The sequence below is a fragment of the Seriola aureovittata genome, chromosome 11, assembly GCF_021018895.1.
Source record: "Seriola aureovittata isolate HTS-2021-v1 ecotype China chromosome 11, ASM2101889v1, whole genome shotgun sequence".
NCBI classification, from domain to species: Eukaryota; Metazoa; Chordata; class Actinopteri; order Carangiformes; family Carangidae; genus Seriola; species Seriola aureovittata.
This window is the reverse complement of record NC_079374.1, coordinates 8,555,974-8,579,441: the sequence shown is the minus strand read 5'-3', so window position 1 is coordinate 8,579,441 and position 23,468 is coordinate 8,555,974. Positions and strand designations below refer to the sequence as shown.

At 42.9% G+C, this 23,468-nt stretch overlaps 3 protein-coding genes across 8 annotated transcripts in view; 2 read left to right on the top strand and 1 right to left on the bottom strand.

Annotated features, from left to right (window-relative positions):
* Window positions 1-7,031: 7,031 nt before the first annotated feature.
* On the bottom strand, window positions 7,032-12,671 carry zic5 (zic family member 5 (odd-paired homolog, Drosophila)). The gene is made up of 2 exons (XM_056390069.1): window positions 10,666-12,671; window positions 7,032-9,170 (listed from the first exon to the last, which is right to left on the bottom strand). The coding sequence occupies exons 1-2, from the start codon at window positions 11,705-11,707 to the stop codon at window positions 8,728-8,730; spliced, it is 1,485 nt and encodes a 494-aa protein (XP_056246044.1). The 5' UTR covers window positions 11,708-12,671; the 3' UTR covers window positions 7,032-8,727.
* Window positions 12,672-13,499: 828 nt separating this feature from the next.
* The window catches only part of LOC130177571 (uncharacterized), a 104,973-nt gene continuing 95,004 nt past the window's right edge, over window positions 13,500-23,468 (top strand). For all 6 annotated transcript variants that reach the window (XR_008829034.1, XR_008829035.1, XR_008829036.1 and 3 more), the window contains exon 1: window positions 13,500-15,107. Coding sequence is in view for 1 of the 6 variants with exons in the window: in XM_056389442.1 (XP_056245417.1) it covers window positions 14,728-15,107 (380 nt within the window). In the remaining 5 variants the exon portion in view is untranslated. The remainder of the gene's footprint in view (window positions 15,108-23,468) is intronic.
* zic2a (zic family member 2 (odd-paired homolog, Drosophila), a) lies at window positions 16,783-20,958 on the top strand. Its single transcript, XM_056389441.1, has 3 exons — window positions 16,783-18,243; window positions 19,575-19,738; window positions 19,932-20,958. Exons 1-3 carry the CDS (start codon window positions 17,271-17,273, stop codon window positions 20,124-20,126), a joined length of 1,332 nt encoding a protein of 443 aa, XP_056245416.1. The 5' UTR covers window positions 16,783-17,270; the 3' UTR covers window positions 20,127-20,958.

The window sequence follows — 23,468 nt, the reverse complement described above, 5'->3', positions numbered from 1 at the left end:
TATTATGCTTATTATAATTCATATTGGGAGTCCTCCCTATAGGAGCTGTGACAGACAGACAGAGGCCAGGTGGGAGAGGTAGACTTCGAGCGTAAGGAGTCGCACCTCTCCTCTCCATGCGCATGCCGCTCCGTGCTACAGGGGCCTGCGTAATGAGGGCGCCTATGGGGCCCTCCTGGATGGAGCAGTGTCCTAACCTCGCCACGGCCGGTCAGAATCGAGGCAAAGACACCTGCGCGTCACCCCACACACACACACACACACACACACTCTCCTCTCCTCTCCTCTTCCCTTCCTAACCCCCCACACATACACACACACACACACACCCCTCAGGGCAGCGCCTGCCATAGCCGCCCCCCACTCCCCCCTCCCCGATCACCGAGAGTTCATACTCCGCGCACAACTTTTGACAACGATAATGATGTGCATGGTGATGCTGAAAATCTAAGGAGGGGGCTGTAGTAGGGAAATAAGCAGTCTCCATGTCTGTTCCGGAGGTGGGGCCCTTGCGCTTCTCCTCAGGACCAATTCACTTCTGATAGAAAGGCACCACTGCTGCTGCAGCCTCCCACTGAAGTGATGAATACTTAATCTGCTGGCTGCTCCTCTCACAATCCAGATGGAAAAGAGCTTATAGTCAAACCGGCTGCTATAAAAATGTAAAATTATACACTCAAACAAAATGAGTACTGTTACTAAAACTAAGCAGATTATCTTATGTAAACGCTGGACATTTATAATTACCACACATTATGTGATAAATACGCCTCTCTTGAGAGTTCCAGCTTATAGTTTACATTTCTGCCGAACTATCAGTCATGTTAATAAAATATCACCATCTCTCAAGGTTTAGTGTCACGAAGATGGATAAGCTTTGATAGTTTGTGAGATAAACTGTCATTTACCATGGCAAGTGTCTGCAAAGGGCTCAAAGGTGCCCGTCCCCAACGGAGCTGGCCTAATTATACAATTAGTCTTGTGATTGGGACAGTCCAGAGCTAAGTGTCCTGTGGGACAAGCAGACACATTATGGCTGTCATCAGTATCTTCACAGCAAGTAAAAAAAAAAAAGAAAAAGAAAGAGCTCGGCTTTAATAATGGTGCCGCTCAGATGAGGTGGAGGGTTGTGATTTCTTTGATTCAACATGTTTTGCATCGATGTTTCTGTTTCATCAACGCCAGTCAAGGCCCAAACATCTACTGCGCAGCACAAAGCAACGTGAGGAATGGGAAAGTGGATGGAGAGGTGCGTCCTGGACACCATTAATACCATAGGTCATCTTGGTATTCAATCATTTATGTCTTAAGCCTCATCTGGGGCCTCAGCAGACCAAAACCACATCTCTTTGAAGCCACCGGTCAGATGGAGACCCCATATCTCAATCTCATTGCCTATCCAGCCATATTTCCTTTCTGGCTTATCCCGGGTCAGTTGGAAGCATCAAGACACCACATTTTCTTCTGCTCACTCAGAGCCATATCTGTCGTCGCCAAACCCAAGTCTGTTAAAGAGAATGGGGTATGAGGCTTGTGATGTTGGGGATCCACGCAGACACCTCCATGAAGTCAGAGGGAGGTCTGGGCTCTGCATGGTTGAGGAGGCAGTGGTGCCTCCACACTGGATGCTTTACTGCTGGTGCACTGGTTTATCACATTGGATTAGAGCTCCTACAGGGAGACTGGAAGCTGAGGATGATTGGTAACCAACTTCACCAGTTTGCCCGGGATGAAGGTACAGTGGCTCGACCATGTGAAGACGGTCAGATGTTGGAAGGCGGAGCAGGAGGAGCAGGAGGAGCAGGGGTCTTATCTGCTGCTGGCACAGATGGCCCCTTGTCTTTCTTTCATGGACAAGACTCATTCTGTCGTCCTCTCTGCTCGCGTTCCCTCTCTCCTTACCTGGACATTCCCTCCTCTCTCTTTACCAAAAAGATGTGCCCCCCCCCTTTCCCAGATGTGATAGAATGACCCCCCCCCCCCCACACACACACTAAATGCTGACCTTTTCTGCAATAAAACCAGATGCATTCAGGGTCAGGCCTCTGATGTTGCAGACGCGATAGTTCTGCACAAATCTGGTACTGATACCAATCTTTGGCCACAATGGAGACAGTTATGTTAAGAAAGAAGAAGCAGAGTGGGGGTGGATTAAAATGGTGGACTGGCACTATGCTTTTGAAATCGTTTTGATCAATCATAGATAGGTTTTAAAGATATGTCAGGTTGAAAAGGAAGAGAGTACATGGATTTAAATTGAATCACCTGGGATTATGTTGGAGGAAGTAATCCCTTACACAGAAAGAAAACAACCTTATTTTGTCCCAGGTTAGTTTATAAGTATCAACAATGTTTTCAATAATAACATGTGAAAAGTATGGAGCTGATACTTATTGTGAGGCAAATGTAGTGCAGATTGTGGAGCTCTGCTCTTATGCTTAACTTTTAAAAAAAAAAAAAAAAAAAAGAAGAAGCTTGTTTTAAACCAACTGAAACATATTTAGAGTCAAACAGGAAGATCTTCTTGTGCCAGAGATGAAACTGTTTCTTTAATTCAGTCTAAACTACCTCGTGAGCAGTAGCATCCCTCGGCACGAATCAAAATATCCTACACTACAAAGTCCATCTGGTTCTCTTTGATGGAGTATATGGTTCACCATTTCCCTCCACCCGCTCAGCCCCTAGTTTCCAAATACGCTGAAGCCTACATCCTGCATTTAGAGGCTTTTAGGAAAGCCCTGTCATTCAGTAAGAGACTACTGGGGCAGCATGCTCACGCTTATCTGCACTTTAGTTTCTACTTTCTGGCTGGTGGGCTATATAAGGGCCAGGTAGCAGGGCCTGGCTCATGCGGTTGTCCGTGGACGACCTTGCTCTCCTCACCTACTGCCTTGGAGTGGCTCCCAGTCCTGGGATGGGGCTTTGGACCGGCACCAAGTCTCTACCCCCACAGATGTTACTGAGCCACCAGATATTATGTCAGTTTCTGAGTGATGTATCATGCCTCTTCTGAGTAGCAGTGCGTGACTGTAAAGTAGCCGTGATACACGTGAAGTAACCTGGTCCCGGAATGATTTAGTTATTATTTTATAACTGTGCCTCTCTGCTGTTGCACTAACCTGTCATGTTAGAGATCATCAGCTCATTATGGGACAAAGTAAAGAACAAAGTGCTTATTTTACAGTGGGAACCAATGGAAATCTATTTCTACTAAAAAAATAACAACAAATAACAGATGACATTTATTTGAAAACATATAATGTATAATAAAAGTAGGTACATTAAACATTTTTTATGCTAAAATTGCAAACATGTACACATTTGTTGTCTATAAGAGAAGCCTACATGTTGGCACCTGTTTTCCTTTTAATCTCTTTCTCTTCATTTAAGTCTTTTATGTTGTTTTACTTAAAAAAAAAAAAATATCAAAGGCAAATGTGCAACAAGATTTTTAGGGGGGGAGATATTTTGAGAAAAAATATTTTAGTCATTGACTCCTGTGAAACACTCAAATATGAATTTTATTAAACTTAATCAAATAAATGAAAGCAACACATTGAGAAATGTCAAACAGAGGGACAGTGAGAAACTGCTGGGAACGTGAGATAGAAAGTTAGGAAGAAATATCAGAATAAACTATACTCCTTCCCAACACACAGAGCCACGCAGGTTGTGATTACATATAATTGAAGAAGCGCATGAACCTGCAAGACACCTCCTCTGCTACGTGTAAAAATGTTGCCAGAGCGCGCCAAACATGAGCAGGGGAAAAAAAAACACACACACACACGCACATTTGAGTTATTAAAAATACAGAAATCCTGATGTGCTCACTGGGTAATTGATTTAATGAAGCTCCTATGAAACTAAAACCAAGTACAGGTCAGTCGAGTGACCCCCCCGGCGCGCCCATTGTCAGATGTTTAGCTCCCGCACTCCTCTGGGAAAGACATCGGGGCTAATGGGTGAAACCACAGCTGCTGAAGTTGGGCTGGAGAGGAGCGATGTTCCCCCTGCACACGTCCGACAGCCCGAGTAGTAAAACCGGACAAACAATTTCCAGTTCCCCCCTCAGCTTCCACAATCCTCGAACCACGGGGAGGGAGGGAGGGAGGGGGGGGGGGGGATATTCTCCTGAAAAATACACAAGTTTTGAGTCGCTTCCTTAACTTGATGCTGAATTGTCCCCTGCAGGCTGGAGTACATGTACTCTACAGTCTGCACTGGCTGTTCGCAGAGCAGAGAGCAGAGCAGGGCTGAGTGTGTGCGCTTTGCTTCCACTGGAAGAAAAGAAAAGAAAAAAAAAATCAGCTCTGAAGGCAGAGAGTGTGGAGTTCACCGGGAGAGGTGCAACAGCAACAGGAACCGCGTTGTTTTTTCCTGACTTGATCATGAAACTTAAGATTGTAGCCACGCAGGTAGGCAGCTGGCAAAATGCCTGGATGGCAAATATGCGGCCGTTAAACCGGTGTGTTTGTAAGAAAAGAGGAGAGTGTGAGCACTGGGAGAAAGTTTAGACTTGCAGCAGACAAACAGGTGTTTTGCTCCTGTGGCAAAGACGCACTTTAATGTAAGTGACTGGACATTAAATGTATTAGTTTACAGCAGCCTGGTTATTTAGAAACATCGGTTTAGATCACTGTTTGGCTTCACAGCAAAGTTTGACAGCGCACAAATAATATATTATCGTTAAATCCAACCCCTGTTTTTTGTTTTTTTACTTGTCCTCTATAAAGTGGGTTTGGAGGGGTAAAGTGAAAAGCAGCAGTAAAATCTTCACTGTGATTTCTTGATTACATTAAAAACTAAGGAAACTGCCCCCCCCCCTTTTTTTAAAGAAAAGGCTTGACTCATATTGTGCTGTGACTTTACTAAATGAGAATAAATATGCCAAATATATTCTACCCCACTGACAGATTAATTTACCCACATCCCCTCTTCTTATTTCCAGGAGTCATTACTTCAACTCATCAGTCAGCTCTTAGTCTTCAGTTGCCGCGTCTAGGAACAAGAGAAGTTTGATCTTATTTTGTATTTAAGGGAAAACGGGCCAAAGCTGTCACAAGGTGCTGCTGTTCTGCTATATTTGATATCTAGACGCGCGCGCGTTTGTGTGTGTGTGTGTGTGCGTGTGTGCGGTGGTGGTGGTTGTTGGAGGTGATGGGGGGTGGGGGGTTGGGGGTGGGCCTCTCCACACCTGCTTTATTGTTCAGAAATATTAAAAACTGAAGTTCAATAAAATATATATAAATAAAGAAATGATTACTACACCCCCTCACTCCCACCCTTTTTTTTTTTCCTTCCAATAATTGACCACTTTTCTGTTGCTGTCAAGGTGAGCCAAGCGCACTGCCGTGTCCAGGCGCAGGTGCTTGGATCAAATGACGCGCGTTTTTTTTTTTTTTTTTGTTTAAACAGGGAGACTCTTTAACTTTTGAGACAAAAAAAATGATCACTTCACAAGCCACTTTCGTGCGCATTGTGCCAACAGTATTCAGGAGATGGATAATGCTTGTAAAGTCTGACAAGACGGCATTTGTTTTGGCTCTACGCTCGTCTGAGAAATTATCATTCAACCCCTTTAAAGGGCGCAATTGAGAGGCTGCGGCGTTTTCACTGCGACTTTTTGCTTTGTCCTCTCCAAAGTGGCGTCTGCATGTCTGACTCTGCCAGTTACTGATTTGCAGGCAGTATGTTAAGGTGGCCCATGTAAGTGATTTCCACGGGCATCCCACTAAAGGAGAACAAATCGCTGACAAAGGAGCGCCTTTCCCATTCAGCGGCGTCGTTAGGACAACCAAAAAGTATTTCTCAGATAATAAGTTCTACTTCAAAGCGTTTCTCACTGAAGGGTGACTGCTTCACTCCTTTTATTAAGTCCCCCTCCTTTTAATGTCGAAGGAACTGTCTCTGGTTATTTTTCATCGTGTTTATTTTGCAACATTCATTGAGCACTTGTTTCCAAACAGGGACCTACAAGAGCAGGCTCCTCTTCGGGCCCTCGCTCCTATAAAAGTCCACGAACAAAACGAGAGGAGGCCCACGAGTTGTGCTACTGTGAATGAAGCAGCAGATTGAGTGTCTTCTCAGAGGACAGCTATAAGATTGATAAAAGCCCAGTATTTGCAGCGAGACACAGCGAGGCGGTTTTTGTCTTTTATTAAAGCCTCCTCATGCTGCCGAAGCGCTTCTTGTAAAATTAGGTTAATATTTGAGATTGCTCGCACTCCACTGCTGAGTTAAGTGTGTGCGGTTTTTTTTTTTTTGTTGTTGTTGTTTTTTTTTTTTTTATGGCCCAGCATCCTCCAGTTTGACCTGAGTCAAGTGTGTCCTAATAGATGTAGCGTGGAAGAGCAGAATAATCAACGTGTTGTTGTTGCTGTTATTCTTTTTTCCTCATTGCAGACTAATGTAACCAGGCTGTCTATAGAGCTGGTGTGTCATCTACCTGTCAACGGTGTGTTTGTGGCAACACACGTTTTCTGTAGAGGGTGCATCCTGTGCTTTGATTATAGCTCATGTAAGTGGCAGTTAGTGTTATTTTTTTTCCCCTTTTTTTTCCCGGGCAGACATATTCAGATGTGAGCGTCTCACTACCCAATTGCCATAGAAATCCTAACGCACCATGAAGAGTGTCAAAGCGGCCAGCCTTCCTCGCAGAAGCTGCAGCCTTTGAAGTGGTGTAGGACTCGCGTTGGTCAATTTTAATTCTATAGACTGGACAGGCAACTCTTTGAAAGTGAGCTTGTGCGTTTTAATGGAGGAAATAAGAGGGGGAACTTGTTTTATACACTCTATACAAGGCTTTGCTTATTGTCAGATATCTTTTTATCTTTTATTTTTCCCATGAATGATTCATGCCTCGGCTGCTTTGTGCTGTCGCGCCTTTCAGAGGTAGCGCCATCAGGGGGCTATAAGTTTTCCCATTAGCTCAGTGATTAGTTTATACCAGCCTCCTTGGCCCGTCAGGCCCATGTCTGAGATAACAGTGGGTATTTTATAGAAATGTCAGGATAAGAAGTGAACAGAGCTGCTTCTACTTTTTCTTTCATTTGAAGTGACACTGACATTGACGTTTTGTTGACTCTTATTTACAGTTCACATTTAAAAAGAATGTCATCATTTGACAAGAAAGGTACAGCTTCCTAAAATTACATTTTACAAAAAAGTAGCAATCTCAAAATCACCAGAGTCCAGCTGAATTTATGTATTAACACTCCATTTCTATGTTGTAAATTTTCTTATGTCCAAAATCCTTATTAATCAAAACCACTCATACATTATAACAATTTGACACTTGTTAATTATTTACTGTATATGTCCTGGTATTTTTTTTAAATTAAGTTTTAGCAAGAATTTTATATTGTAAATTTAATTTTGAACATCAAGGGTCTGGACAATCATAGCTGATTCATCATCTTTTTTTTCTTTTCTTTTCTCCATCATGTCCAACAGCACCATGCACCTCAAAGAGAAAGACAGATCACTACAAAAGGCATGCGAGAAAGGGACTTTTCACATTACACAGCCTATTCAAGTAAATGTTTTCTTCTTTTACAGAACACAATTGAAAATGGAAAAAATTTGAAACCAAAACCAAAAGTTCAACAAAAGTTTGAAGAAAAAAAAAAAAAAAAAAAAAACATCAGCAGGGTACTACGCATCACCAAAACTGATATTATTATTCTTTGGTGTTTCTGTAATTCCAGTACAACATTGATACCAGCAAATAAATTACAATGTACAAAACAACATTTTTTTTTTTGTAATTAAAACTACACAACATTCACAAGCATCAGTACAGGTACATATATACAAATCCTACAGGGTCAAAGCCTGTCAGTGTAGACATTTAGGGTCTCATGGGACTTACTCGTACTCTTTAACGAGCATAACACTTGTGTATTGTGCATAAAATATAGTCTTAAATAGTTCTTAAATATTACAAAATTCCATCCAAACACATGTATTGTATAAATCTGAAAAGGTAAATGAGAACCCTTAAGACACCCAGATGTTTGCCTCCTCTTTTTTTTTTTCCTTATTGGTTTATCAAAGTTTGTACCACATCTTAATGAAATTACATGAAATGAAAATGAAAAAAAAAAAAAAAAAAAAACCTCTCAACTCCAGCCACTATAGATTCTGTCCATTAACTATTTGTTGCCATTTGTGGTGTTAGAAGCAGTACCATTAATTTTCCTTAAATGTCTGGAATCTGACAGTGATTGATAGCAGCCCAGTTATTAAACTGCAAGGGGATGATGGGAGGTCACATGAAAGGGTCACCTCAGAACACCAGTTGAGTCTTTAGACATGCAGTTAATTAAACCCTGCATATTGCTTTTGGAAAAAAAAAAAATAACAACAATAATTCAGTTTGAAATGGGCTCACTTTAAAAAAAAAATTGGTTCTTTTCAAATAGGATTTCTAACCTTTTAATTTCAGTTCTTATGTCACTTTAAATGTTTTACTTTGACAGTTCCCATCTACATTTTGAGAAAGGTCAGGGGTCACATCAGAGGCGTTTTCTTCCTCGTGAAATTTGGGCTGCACTGCATCCACAGTGAATGCGTATTAGCTGCGTTTAGCACAGTCGTTTAATAATACTACAGTGAAAATAACTGATCGATATCCCAGGCGCGCGGGCCAGCATGGATCTACACACTTTAATGGGTCAACTGGAGATGATAAGTTTGACAGTCACGTGGTGGTAAACGGGGGCATCAGAGCATTGTCCTCGGGTCTGAATTTCTGAAAGAGTCCTCATCGTCCGACTCAGACGTTGGCACGTCGCTGGAGGGTGTGTGGAGGTGGTTGGGTCCCCCGCTCCCCTGGCACACGTACCACTCGTTGAGGTTGGTGACCTGAGGGGAGAGGTTCGCGGCGGAGCGGTTCCTGTGCGGCTCGGAGCCTGGCGAGAGGGGGTCTCCGAGAGGGTTTGTGGGGGATATGTAGGTGACGTTGGTGGAAGGGGGCGGCGGGGACTTGCAGTGCACTTTCATGTGCTTCCGCAGCGAGCTCGGGTGCGTGTAGGATTTGTCACAGCCGCGGACTTTGCAGTAGTAAGGCTTGTCACTGGTATGGACGTGGGAGTGCTTCTTCCGGTCGCTGCTGTTGGCGAATTTTCTGTCGCAGCCGTCAAACTCGCACTTGAAAGGTTTCTCTCCTTTTAATGACAGAAAGAAAGAAACAGATGGAGTCAGTGCCACGTGCAATAATGCCACTGTCTTTAACAACTGTCTCCCTGCAGGGATTGTACATTTCCCACACACATCACATGATTAGAAACGATGATCAACATCATCATACAGTCACATAAGTTCATGAACAGCTTATATCACACTGAATAAATACAACATGAGGCCGATTCCTCATGAACTGCTGTGTGCAGCAGTCTGCAGCCTTCCACTGGGGCTTCCTCTTCAGCTTGAGCTTACTCACTAAACATCTACTATAGAGCCCACTGCTCCACACCCACTTGTCCAAAGCATTTTCCTGCGTGGACACGTGTAACATGCCTTTAGGCCTTCTGGTTACATATATGTGTGTATGTGTAGGGGAGGGGAGGGGGGAGAGCGAGGGAGAGGGGGCACTCAGGAGACCACCAGGAGCCGTTTACGTACTGTGGTGGACTCTGCTATAACTTATCACACACACACACACACACACACACACACACACACAAGTAAATGGAAAAACATGCTTTTTTTTTTTTTTAGATTTACAGCCTGCGTATGACACATGTTAAATGTCAAATGTTGGATTGGATTGGATTGGAGTGCCCGCTTTCAAAATCATAAACAACAGTTTCTGATGACTTCTATTTATGGTGGATGACTTGTTTATTTCCCCCGGGATTTCACGTCATCCAGTGAGGTGTAGAGGCCTATCTATACTGGTGGCATGAGGCCAAAACTGGCCTCTTTTTTTATTTTTATTTAGCCAAATCAGGACCCTCAGATCCACAACAAAAACACCTCTCAGAAAAGAGCACTCTGGGAATTTCTAACCTGGCTTGAAGTTAGTCTTCTCACTGTCTCAGACTCACTGTCTGGAGGTCTAAACTCTCTGCCACTCTGTCCAACATTTGACCAGGACGCAGTTAGTTTTTGTTGGACGCTATACCCGGATGGATTACACGTCTCCCCTGACAGTAGTACTGGGGCTGTATCCTGTTGTATCCTCCTGCTCCTCACAGTAAACCAGTGCTTACAACCAATAAACCTGGCATACGTTGGGATATCGTGAACCATGTGCACGACTGGTTGATATATAAACTGAGCTTTTGCGTAAAGGTCCTACGCCTGAAGATAATTACATTTACGCGTGTTCTAGCGCTGCCCTGCATGTACGTAAGCACGTTTTACAAATCATATGCCCTAATCCTCTCACGCCTACCGCAGGCGTCTCGGCGAGTAAAAAAAGTTTATATTTAAGAAAGGAAATGAAACACGTTTTACTCGCTGTGCGAATGCGTCACTGAATAAAACAGTTTTTTGCTCGCTTGTGCGCGCAATTACGCACGATCGCACTGACCATCCGCTTTAAGCATGTGAATGGTAAAACGAGGTCGCCTCGGATCGACTATAATGCCCTGCGATCAAGTGACATTTTTCTTTCAGATTGCCGTGTGCAAGTTTTACACAATTACAAGCACTGACCTGTGTGAGTCCTCTTGTGAATCTTTAAATTCTCCGATCGAGCGAACACTTTTCCACAACCCGGGAAAGGACACGGGAAGGGCTTTTCTCCCGTATGAACTCGGATGTGGTTTATCAGTTTGTACTTCGCTTTGAAAGCCTTTCCTTCCCGTGGACATTCTTCCCAAAAACAGACGTGGGTGCTCTGCTCCGGTCCCCCGACATGCTCCACCGTGACGTGGTTGACCAGTTCGTGCATGGTGCTGTAAGTTTTAGAGCAGGGCTTCTTTTGACTTTGCTCCTGGTCAATCCATTTGCAGATTAGCTCTTGCTTTATGGGCTGCCGCATGTATCTTAAAAACGCCCCCGCCGCTCCGTGAGGAGCAGAAGCGATGTTCACATTGAGGTTCATGGAGTTGTAGCTGTGGAGAGAAGAGGGTCCATAGTGCTCTGGCCTGTGCCCGAAGTGCTCTGGCCTGCCGTAGATGTCCCCCGGTATACCCAGGCGCATCTGCCCGTTGAGGGCATGGTGGTGGGCACCTGGGGACGCCTGGTCGTGAAGTCCAGTAAAAAGTGAATGGGCCCCACTTTCCGTGTGCCCATAAGCACCTGTTGGGGAGATGAACATGCCATGGTGATGAGGGGAGGAGGCGGAACTATGCTGGTCGCCAAGTGCATGCATAGCAGAGGCTGAGAGTTCTCTCCTGAGGATGAAGTCCCTGCTGCTTGAGTAGCCTGAGTGGGGGTGAGCCACGGGGAAACCAACTGTGGTCTGAGCAGAAGTGAAAGATGCCGCGGTCTGGGCTTCGGGATGGCTCTGAATGTGCTGAGATGGGCTAAGTTTGAGAGCATTTGTCTGTGCCATGTGCTCTGGTCCAAATGGAGTGAGTGCCACTCCGGGGTCGTTGCCCAGCTCCCCAGGGTGGAGGTGGGCATGGTGGGAGAGAGGGTGATGCCCCCCTAGCCCCGGGAAGCCTGTCATATTCTGATGAGGAAGGGGTTGAGTCGCTGCCAAATCCGCTAATCTTATCGCTGGATTCCTCTTGCTTAAAGGGGGTTCCATAACTACACTGACAAGTCCATCCGCACTCACCGCAATTGTTTTTCACCACACCACGCTCTCTAAAACATTAGGAAAATATGTATATAAGGGGTCTATAAGTTCTTTTGTCCGGCTTCTAACTCTGCTTGCTCCTTTTCCCACTCTGTCCTCAAGCGATTGGCAGAACATACAACAGTTGGAGGACACAGTGGGGAATACAGTTTAGAAATGGCACTGCGGGTATTGGACGGATTTCGGTGACTGGCAGTTAGGAGAACGAAGCGATTGGCTGTCGTTCAGCGCAGGGGCTCAGCAGGGTTCCGCCCCCTCACTCTCTTTATCGCTGTTGACTCCAAAAAGTTGTACTCACAGAGTTACCAGCAGTTCTGTTTGCGCGGCTTTCTGTTTACTGGTGCTGGTGCATGTGGATGACCGAAATGTCAGTTTGTCTGGCAAGTGCGAGATAGTTCATCTCTGGTTTGGTTTGTCCAAGTGTTTTAATATTGATTTCATCTTGCCATAGGTAAAAAAAAAAAAAAAAAAAAAAAAAGAGAGAAACAGAAAATAAAGCGGCGGTGCATGGTGCATGGATGTGTGTGGCATGTGTAAAACATGTGGCCATGTGTGGATGTGTAAGAAAGACGTCGATCATGAAGATTATTTATTTGGTTTTTGGACATTTTGTTGTTACCAAAAAGCATCTGCACAACAAGCAGCTCCTGAGACACATGATCTGTCAGGAAAATGGAAAAGAACAAGTGCGCACCTGTGGGAACTCAGTGCATTCCTAAATTATACAAACTATTTTACTGAAAAAATGAAATACAGAAAAAAATCTAATAAATAAAATGAATTTTTTTAAAAAACACATAAGGAAAAGGGCTGCATCTGCTTTGCAGTTTTTTTTTAGGTGTTGTTCATTTGAACCCATTCTCCCCGTAGCGGTTATTAATCATCATCATCAGTATCATATGGATGTGATCCATTCTCTTCATTTGCTGATTTATATATCCTAATAGGACGCCTGCACTTGAATTTAAAGAAGCTGTGAAAGGGCTTTTGGGTAGTGTAGGCTGTCATCCTAATCACAGCATAATACTGAGGTTGGGAAAAACCAATAAAAATGTCTTGAATTTTTTATTTGTTCAGACATTTTTTCATAATTCCTCAATAAAAAGTCCCATTAAAATAATTGAAGTCCTGGCTTACACACATTACAATTTAAGACAGACCTCTGTGAGTGTAAACGTTCAACAGTGAACTAAGACAAAACTATTACAGCGTAATCTGTCATTTTACTTCAGTAAATTTCTTGGCAGCTCTTCTAAAAGGTGTCATGTAATTATTTTTTTTTTTTTCAGCAAATAAACTAAACATAATTTCCCATTTTCTGTGATCGTCTGTAATGAGGTTGGCACGCAGACACACACACACACACACACACACACACACACACACACTTGTTAAACTCTATTTAAGCTCACTTCATATGACGGGTCACGCCGTTTGAATGGTCCCTGTTGACAGCAGGACGTGGATCTGTCATTGATATGTCTTCATTCAGACACCTTTCCAATCGATCTGTGATAGCTGCCCTCAGACTGCAGACCATCACGTCATCTTATAGTGCAAAGATTCTGTAACTTGAAAAAACAACAACAATCAACTGAAAATATATGAATCAACATAGTGCAAATCAGCAGTAATTGATTTGCATCTTGAGGGGGGGGTGTGTGTGTGGGGGGGGGGGGGGGGCATGTTCTGGGCCTGTTGCACGTGTTGAAACTGATTTATGAACTTGATGAGAAGAAACTGAAGCGAAGCTCTGAAAATACGTTTAATGTCAAAACTTCTCAAGTTGTCTTATAACCTGTTGTAGTCTTATACAAATAATACAAACAAGAAATGTATTAATTTACAGTCAAACAAGATTTAATTTCTCTCTTTACTGGTGTTGAGATTATTTCTGCTCCTCTGTCACTTTATTGCTTATTCACAGCTTTTTTCATTGAAATGACACATCTGTGTCACATATATGTTTTTATCAGAATTTAAAATTTAATTAAAAATTAAAAATAAAAAGATAGCCAGGATCACATGTGTGTCCTGTTGTCTCGGGTATTTTTTTTCATAAAACATGCGCTGGTGCAGAGCGAGCTTCTGGAAACCCATAAAACCCTGAGGAGCAGTGGGTGCATTGTTTATGGTTTGTTTAAGAGCCCCTGTCTCATACACATTAAATGAAATGAGACATAATCCATACACCTACAAAATTAACTCAATTTCATATGTTAGATGATAACTTTTTTCTCCTATTTTTTTTTATATTTTGAGATGCCATAAACATTGAAAGTTAAATGTCTTAAAATTTAAAAAAAAAAAAAAAAAAAAAGAAAAAGAAATATCTACAGCAACAAACAGAAACTCAAACTATTGACTTATGTTTCCAAAATAACCTAAAGCTGCTGATGCCTCAGACGAAAGAGGGGGACGTCTTACACCTCTCTCTCTCCCTCTCCCTCTCTCTCTCTCTCTCTCTCTCTCTCTCTCTCTCTCTCTCTCTCTCTCTCCCTCTCTCTAAAACAAAGACGCTTTGTCATAAACAGGGTTATTTTACCAAAAGGAGTCAAGGGGGCAACATATGTGGTCTTAACGGGTCATAGGTCAAACACCCATGAAACACAAGGTCACGGAAGCCACACAAGTAACCTTCCAGTGTGTCAACATATTGATATTGTCAGATAACAGAGAGGAGAAATGTGCCTTTGGCCCCATTACAACACACATCCAGGCAACGCGCCTTTATATCATCAAGACCATTGACTTTACTGATAATCTTATATGAAACTGGTACTTCCTGTCAGCTCTAACTGCACGGATCACCACCTGAGTAATATTTTATGTGATTTATATTTTACATCTGTAGGCCATGTCTCATTGTGGACTGCTGCTCCTAAAACCTGTTGAAATACTGGTCTTTGGGGGATTTTCAATAGACTAGACCCCCTTTCTTCCCCACACAGAAGGGAAAACCCGCAGCCATGTGCCTCTACCCGATTGATTTTTTTTTTCTTTTTAATTCTCTTTCGCTTTTTTCCCTATCTGGGGAAGGTTTTGTGGTTTTCCAGAGAAATAAAGAACTTCTTATAGGGGTCGGCAGACGTGACTTTGAACTTGGATCAGCTCCTGCGTTTCCTGTGGTGCGGGTCGAAATAGACTTGGAAGAATGGCACACAACGCTCAGCCTGTCCCACTCCGAGCTAAGAGACACACTATTTCTAAAAAAAAAAAAAAAAGAAAAAAAAAGTTTTTTAAACGTTTCCCTCGCCTTCACCATTATTTGTCGTTTACAGTCGGAGCACCGGAGAGTGAGAGAGGCGCAGAGCGGGGAGAGCTGGAGGGATCTTGATTTGGTGAAAATGTAAGTAAACTTCCTTTGACTTGTACTTGAATGAGCAGCTGTGGTTTATGGCCTGCGTGTGTGTGTGTGTGTGTGTGTGTGTGTGTGTGTATATATATATATATATATGCCCATTTGACCGCAGATTCAGTGCAGGCTTGTGATGGAAAGTTGCCAGAAAATGAAGCAAATCGGTGTTTTTTTTGTTTTGTTTTGTTTTGTTTTTTTTAAAAAGACTTCCCTCTTTTTTATTTGTGCCTGTATGGGAACCAAAGAGGAAATCCCATGAAGAACATGTTCGTTAACAATGTAAAAAAAGACCCAGTGGCTGTGTGGATGGAGCCTATTGTTTTCTTGAGGGGATAAAACAAAACATATAGACCACCGCTCCCCTCTACCTCAATATCTAACCAAAGACATGACTTTTATTACTAAAACTTAATTATTGTGAGTTCAGGGAAGGCTCGACCTTACAGGTCACTAATGATTTACTCGGATCTGGGCGGCAGTTCACCACCATAACATGTAACTTAATTGGTGTGGTGAATGTGAGAACCACCGAGGAAGCAGAACCAGCAACATATGGAACCATTAAAAGAACCAACCACCACTGGTGGCTGCCAGTGTGAGCACTGGAGCACCACCACTAAAGGCCCAGTTGTGGTTCTACAGCCAGAGAAAAACCACTGGACTCCATATGGAGCCACTCTCTCTCTCTCTCTCTCTCACACACACACACACACACACGTGATTTTATTTTCAGCTGGGAGGAATGAAGTGGCTGAAGACTTTTGTCAGATTTGAATGATTCTATAAACTACATCTTCATTTAGACAGTTTATTACGATCTATCATCATTTAAGATCCATAAGTAGCTTCAAATGACGCATTTATTGAGATTTGTACTAATGTTTAAAATTGGTGTTTCAGCATATTATTCAAAAAACAATTTAAAAAAACACGTTTTGCATTATTACATTAATACAGAACCTGTTTACCACGCGTTTAGCCACAGGGATTTGATGCGCCCTCAGAAGCCACACTCTGAAAGTGAAGAATAGAATTGAATATCCAGACAGCGTATGTTGCTTTACAGAAGTAAAGACGCCTTCATATAATTCTACATTTCTTCTGCAGTTATTCTGACATGCGCACTGAACATTTTGCGTGAGTAGATAGTGTCATTATGGTTGTCACGGTGGTTAATTGATGGTATGCATTTAATAGCACGGCTCCATGCAGGTCATAGTATAACAGTATAATCCTTCTTTTAGTCTGCAAGAGGAAAATACATGAAGCTGTTGCATAATATTTAGATGAAGAAGTCAACAACACATGACAGTTTCCTGAGCCACCACATGTATTTTTCCCTCCTGATCTAAATATTTCTATCTTATTCCATCTCATCAGATGTCATATTTTTATCATTTCTACACGCTACAACTTGGCACCTACGAAATATAAACAACAGAAACACGTTCGCTCCTCTCTCTTGTCGTGCTCCTTATCTCCCGTACACCCCCCGAATGTTCTCCTAAAAGTAGGCGGTAATTATTAGTGGAAAATGGCGATGCGCTATTAAGTCGCCAAAGCGCTACCTGCTATTGGAGGGGCACCTGGGATTGATGAGGCGCAGTGGCCAATGAGACCGCGAGGAATGAATGAACGGGCTCCAGTTAAAGGGGGCGGAAGAGGAGGTAGAGCCAGTCCACGGAGAAACAGGGACCCTCCGCGATAAACACAGGCAAGCCCAGAGAAATAAATACATGCCCAATCGGAACAGCGATTTTTTGAGATGCTCCGACTACTCTCGCTCAGTGTACGCAGAGGACACCTAGTAAGATAATTATTTAATTCTTCGAGTGCATTTTAACGCAACCAACTGTCGCAGTCCAGAGGAGAGGACACGAGGAAACTCTTCACTTCGTTACATTTGGATTTTTCAGTCACAAGTTAACTAGAAGTAAATTCAGTCTTCGATAAGCCGAGCTGATTTTTTTTTTTCCTCTCATGATCGGAGCAGCGTTTTTGAACCACACCTGATATGGTGTTTCCAAGGTTGGAAGTTGAATCGTTGAGCGCCAGCATCAACATTTGATTTATTTTTTTTCTTTCTTTAACTTCTCCTCTGTAGCTCTGAGCCCTGCGCTGATTTAAACAAAAAGAAATTCGCTTTCTGAAATAATGTTACTGGATGCTGGTCACCAGTTCCCCGGACTGGGAGTGGGCTCATTTGCCAGGCATCACTCAGCGAGCGAGATGCAGGAGAGAGACTTGAGTTTGGCACAAAATAGCTTTGTAGACTCCGCACACATGGGTGCGTTTAAGCTGAACCATGATCTCTCTCCGGGACAGAGCTCTGCCTTCACCACCCAGGCGCCGGGCTACCCCGCTGCGGCTCTGGGGGCTCACGCCGCCCATGTCACGTCGTATGCAAGCTCTCCTTTCAACTCCACCAGGGACTTTCTCTTTCGTAGTCGTGGCTTCGGAGAATCCTCTCCGGCGAGCAGCCAACATACTATTTTTGGCCCCACGGCGGGATCCCTTCACCACTCCCACACAGACACACAAGGCCACATTCTGTTCCCCGGGATCCACGACCAACATGGGTCCCACGGATCCCCGAATGTCCTGAACGGGCAAATGAGGCTCGGACTACCCGGAGAAGTTTTCGGACGCTCCGACCAATACCACCAGGTTTCCAGCCCGAGGACCGACCCCTACTCGGCCGCGCAGCTCCACAACCAGTACGGCTCCATGAATATGAACATGGGGATGAACATGGCAGCCCATCACCACCCCGGTGCCTTTTTCCGCTACATGAGGCAGCAGTGCATCAAGCAGGAGCTCATCTGCAAGTGGATCGACCCCGAGCAGCTCAGCAACCCAAAGAAGTGTTGCAACAAAACTTTTAGCACCATGCACGAGTTGGTCACGCACGTCTCGGTGGAGCATGTCGGTGGACCGGAGCAGACCAACCACGTCTGCTTCTGGGAGGATTGCTCCCGGGAGAGCAAACCGTTCAAGGCGAAATACAAACTGGTTAACCACATTCGGGTGCACACCGGGGAGAAGCCTTTTCCATGTCCCTTCCCCGGCTGTGGAAAGGTCTTCGCACGGTCGGAAAACTTGAAGATACACAAGAGAACACACACAGGTAATTATCACAACGCTGTGACATCTTTTTTTTATTATTATTTTATTATAATTATTATTATAATTATTATTATTTAAATAGCAAGGTCGCTGTTATTGCTGTTACTATAGCGTGCATGTGCATTTTCTTTATTTGTGCTGTTCCTGCCATGACAAACACAAATGAAGATCTGCTTATCAAGCGGCTATTTCAGGCTGCTAAAGTAGATAGCAAGAAAGTAGAAACAGATTGAGTAGAATTAGGATCACATCCAGGGAGAGTAAATTAGTTTAGAATAGTGCAATAATTCCTCTCGTCACTAAACGGCTACACTGAGCTATGATTTTATTTTTTTTAAAACAGTTCTTCTGATGTAAAACATTTTCGAAATGCGTAGAAAACACATCAACAACGTGTGTAGATGTTTTATTGTTTGGGAGGAGGGAGGGATGGGGGGGGTAAACTTTAAAATGGGTCAAAGGGGACTGTGGGAGCGCGTTGCGTGCATGCATCGTGGAGCTGCAATGGTAGTAAATCATCTCAGTTGGTTTAATGTAGCTTGTTCGGGATACTGCGCTTTATGGCTCGATTTTTTTTTCACTGTGGCACTAGATGAGTGAGATTTATTTCTGAATTGTAGGGGTGTGTGTGTGTGTGTGTGTGTGTGTGTGTAGTAGGAGTTATGAGTTGTGGTGTAGATTTATCCGAGCTCAGCACCATCACCAGCAGTAGTAATAGTAGTAGTAGTAGTAGTAGTACTGTTTATGCGCCTTTTGTTTTGTCCTGCGTCCCTGTGACAGCAGCTATAAGGTGCTAGACAGGGCCATTACCAGCCTTTCACATTTGGACCTGTTTTCTTGGGGAATACATGATGGTGCGGTGCCATGGAATTGGTCAGGTGCTAATTAGATTTTTATTGTCTCTCAGCAAATGGTACGCCTTCTGTAGGCCCACTGAGGACGGCCTTGTCCACCACCCCCACCACCACCAGCACCCCCTCTCTCCTCATTCTCTCCCACCCCCCCACCCCCTCTCTTCAAATAATCACTATGCGCATTATTTAGGCTAAATAAGATGTAGCAACTCCCCCCATCTCATTTACAAAAATACACTTCAAACTTTCACAACTGGTGCTTTGATAAGTAGAGTTTTAAAATTGTGATTGCTGTGGATGTTTTTTTGTTTTTTTTGTTTTTTTTTATTCAGGGAAGACTTTACACTCAACTTTTACATTCAAATTTGACGCTTTGAATGATCTGAGCAGCTCCTTGTTGTTACACACTCAGCCCGAGGCATCGCTCAGTAAAATATCTGACTGTTTTCTTCCTGTTTTCTTTATTTGTTTCCTGCAGGAGAGAAGCCGTTCCAGTGTGAGTTTGAGGGCTGCGACAGAAGGTTTGCAAACAGCAGCGACCGAAAGAAACACATGCACGTTCACACGTCGGACAAGCCTTATCTCTGCAAAATGTGTGACAAGTCCTACACACATCCCAGCTCCCTAAGAAAACACATGAAGGTAAATACCTCCAGTCAGGAAGTGTGTGCTTGATACTTCTGTCTGAGCTAGGCCTGCGGATACTGTGTGCAAATATTAGTGGTCCTGTTGTTTTGGATTTGAAATGATTTAATTCACAAACTCTTACTTTACCCAAATAGTGTGTCAGATTTTAAATACCTCCTTTTGTATTTTCAATCCTCTCCCCTCCCAGGTCCACGAATCGTCCCCACCAGCGTCAGACTCATCACCAGCAGCCAGCTCTGGGTATGAATCCTCCACACCTCCAGGCCTGGTGTCTCCCACCACCGAGACCCAAAGCAACACCACCCTGTCCCCAGCCTCAGCCGTCCACAACACCACCAGCCACAGTGGCCTATCCTCCAATTTCAGTGAATGGTATGTGTAGGACTAAGACGAAATGAAGCAACACACACTCACTTCACAGCACTGGAACAACATCCAGCAGGAGATTTTTGGGACACGTGCACACGGAGAGGCACACAAACATTGGTTTATTTTTTATTTTGTTATTTTTGATTCACCAGGGAAGATGACGATTACCAACAGAGGAAAATATGTATAATAGTCGAGGTGTATTTCATATTGTAAATAATTACTAAAAGCCCACTTTCCCATTGGTTGTGATAGTTTGTCAGTCTTTGGTGTATAGATGTTCCTTCAATGGTAGCTATTTCTCTAACTGGACTTTTAGTGCACATATTACGATAAAATTGTACTATAATGTTGAATATTGTGATCTTAAGGCAAATTGATTGTACTATACTAAACACCTATAAACTGGAGAGAGTGCCAAAGTTAACATTTAACTCCAACAGACCACAATATTATGCTTGTGAATGTATATTTTAGTTTGCTGGGCTTAACTTGTGATGTTTTGTGCTTTGCAAGTTTGAATTGTGAAATACTATCTGGAAAGATTGTGAGGAAAATAAACGTTGTGCCGTTCGATTTTCTGTAACTACACCCATCCTTTTTTTGTAAATATCAACTGCCATATTTATCCATTTGTAATTAAATTATGGTATTTACTTGCTACAGATGAAACAGTATTTATAAAGAATGTTTCTTTACTATAAATATGTACAATTACGAGCTAAACATGGGCAGTTGTTTCGTTATGTGCTTTTGTTCAAAGTTTTAAGAGGTGTTTTCTTCCTTATTGTGATAAGAATTTTACTGCATACAAATATAATAAAAGGTGTTGCAAGTGCTAAGTATTTTCTTTGCTTTTTTATGCTTTTTGTTGTATTTTGCTGTTTGCCGGTGCGGTTTAGTGAGTTGTGTCTTGTTCTGCGAGGTGTAGCCTGGTTTGAAATGAATCTCACATTCTCAGGAAAGAAAAAAAAAAATCTCAGACTTTCTAACTTCGTCGTCAGCTGTTGATAAATTCTTTCTGCTCTTAATTCTTCACCTTAGGCTTGAGGACAGTGTGGTGTGTTTTACCTCAGGCTTTGCAAAGCATGCTTCCAGGCCCCTCAACAATGTGGCTGTTGTGGTGCTGTAAATAAACAGGAGATTTGGGAATTTATTTGAGCTGTGTGTGTGTGTGTGTGCACAGCTAGAAGTTTAGTGAAAATCAAGCAGGAGATAGAATTAAATTCTAACTAGTCATAATCTGCTTTTGAGTTTTATTCATTTATTATAATTTTTTTTAATTTAAATGAATAAAACCAAAGCAAACTAGGCTTTTTTTTTTTCCATTGTGCACACTCAGCACACTCTGGGCTTGTGCGCATACCATGTCTCTTCATAAACGGAGAGAAAAGAGTAAAGCTTCTCTCTTCCATAAATCATATCTTGTCACTTTATATTTTCCCAGCTCAGTTACTGAGTTTATTTGAAATCAGCCCGTAAATGTATCTCGACCCCCCCCCCATCCGGACTGTACACACTTTGCTGCACAGTGAGTGTGTGCCGCAGAAACAGCCGTGGTGAACTTGAACTTGACTTGGCTCAGTCCTGTGGTTCTGTGTGGAGAAGAGCTTCTCTTCGTGCTCTAGTTGTAACCTGTTATTGGAGATGTCCATGTGTTCCCGTGGTCCTGCTATTCAGTTAGATGGTGTTTTTAAAAAAAAAAAAAAAGAAGAAGAAAGAAAGAAATGCTTCTGGTGTGTTTGTTTTAACATGACGTGTTGCAGTGCTCTGGGTAAAGATAATGGCGCAGATTACTGTCCGTGAACTTTTTCAGCGCCTTCCAGATCTGAGGCTCTTTGAAGAATGAACACCACAGTCCGAGTGTGGCCTGAATTAACGCTACAGCTTTTTAGATGTATTAAATAAGGCAGGGGAGGGGAGAAAAATAACTTAAGTGTTTATCGGGTGCTTGTTGGGTTTTTTGGGAAGCCTCTGGCCTCTGCTAAGTGCGCATGCTTCTGTGTGAATAAGTTGCTGTCATTATTGTTATATGAGTCATGCTTCATGGATGTCGAGAAACACAGCAAACACGTAGTGGGACTTGTTAGTGATGGTGGATATCGCTGCAGGCCGGCTCTCCGCTGCAGCAGCAGCAGCAAGTGGCTGTCTGTCTGTCGGTCTGTGCCTTCTGGAGCTGATGCTGTCTCCTGCTATACAAGCTGCTCACATTACTGGGCTCACAGAATTGTGTAGTAAATAATAAAAAAAAAAAAAGGTGGTGGGATCTCCAGGGGAGTGATGTTGATTACAACCAGGCAATGGGATCAATTAAAATCAGTTAGAACCCACTAAAAACTGATGTTTCCTTCTCCTTAAAAAAAATACTTGTAATAACTTTCAGTTTTCGTTTCCCCCTGGTACAGCTCATTATCAGCCAATCAAAAGGGGGTAAACTGTTTTGGGTTTTTTTTTTTTGGCAAAAGAAAAAAACAAGTGTGTTAACTGAGGCGGGTTTATGTCTGTCCCAGAGGACGATGAGAGAAATATTGGTTTATATGCAGCTTATTTAGCACTTGAAATCACCTCCTAATGGCCCCTTCAGCGGCCTGGCCCGGTGACCTCTCCGGCGGAGGAAGGTATGACCTGTGGGGAGTGGGAAAGGTCAACTCCGCACAGTGTGTCGATGCCGGTTCCTGTTCGGCTCCTGCTGCGCTGATATTGATCCGTGGAGAAGGAAGCGTTTTTTTTTCTTCCCCTTCCTCCTCTTCTTCTCTCAGCTCCTTGTACATAGTTGACTGTACTTTATAGATGTAACTCTACTGTAAGAACACAAGGCTCCACCTGCTTCACTGGGCCTGTAGCTGATCGTTGACCCTCTTTTTTTTCTTCTTCTTTTTCTTCTTTTTTTAAAAAAAAGGTTGTTGTATTTGGACTCAGGTCAAAGTTCAGGACGAGATGTTTGAAGTCTTGTGAACAGTTGACTGCGCAGTCAGGGGGACCTGTGCGTTAAAGGTGCTTATCCACAAATTTATTTGCGGGGAAAAAAATAATTGAATGTTGAATAAATGACATAAGACCACATTATAGATATTGAATATTGAACTACTGTGCAGACTGATACCTATGGAGTTACAGCCTCTTCTCTGAATATCCAGATCTTTGTCTTTCTTTATCTAACATCTCATCCTTTCAGCCGATGGATTCAATTAACTTCCAAAGAGAAAATCAGCACTCGGTAGTTTTTTATTTATTTAATATTATTATTTAATTCATTAATTCATTATTTTTACCTGGATTCATGATCTAGGCTTCCTCAAAGAACAACTTCTGTAACGGCTCATAGCAAGACTTGATGTGTGTTCATGGAGTGGAG

Bases quoted from the DNA above. Each gene is read 5' to 3' on its own strand.
- zic5 (XM_056390069.1), bottom strand. From the start codon at position 11,707: ATGGAACCCCCTTTAAGCAAGAGGAATCCAGCGATAAGATTAGCGGAT. The intron at 9,171-10,665 runs GTCAGTGCTTGT...TGTCATTAAAAG, and splicing joins TCACAAGAGGACTCACACAG to GAGAGAAACCTTTCAAGTGC.
- zic2a (XM_056389441.1), top strand. From the start codon at position 17,271: ATGTTACTGGATGCTGGTCACCAGTTCCCCGGACTGGGAGTGGGCTCA. The intron at 18,244-19,574 runs GTAATTATCACA...TGTTTCCTGCAG, and splicing joins ACACAAGAGAACACACACAG to GAGAGAAGCCGTTCCAGTGT. The intron at 19,739-19,931 runs GTAAATACCTCC...CTCCCCTCCCAG, and splicing joins CCCTAAGAAAACACATGAAG to GTCCACGAATCGTCCCCACC.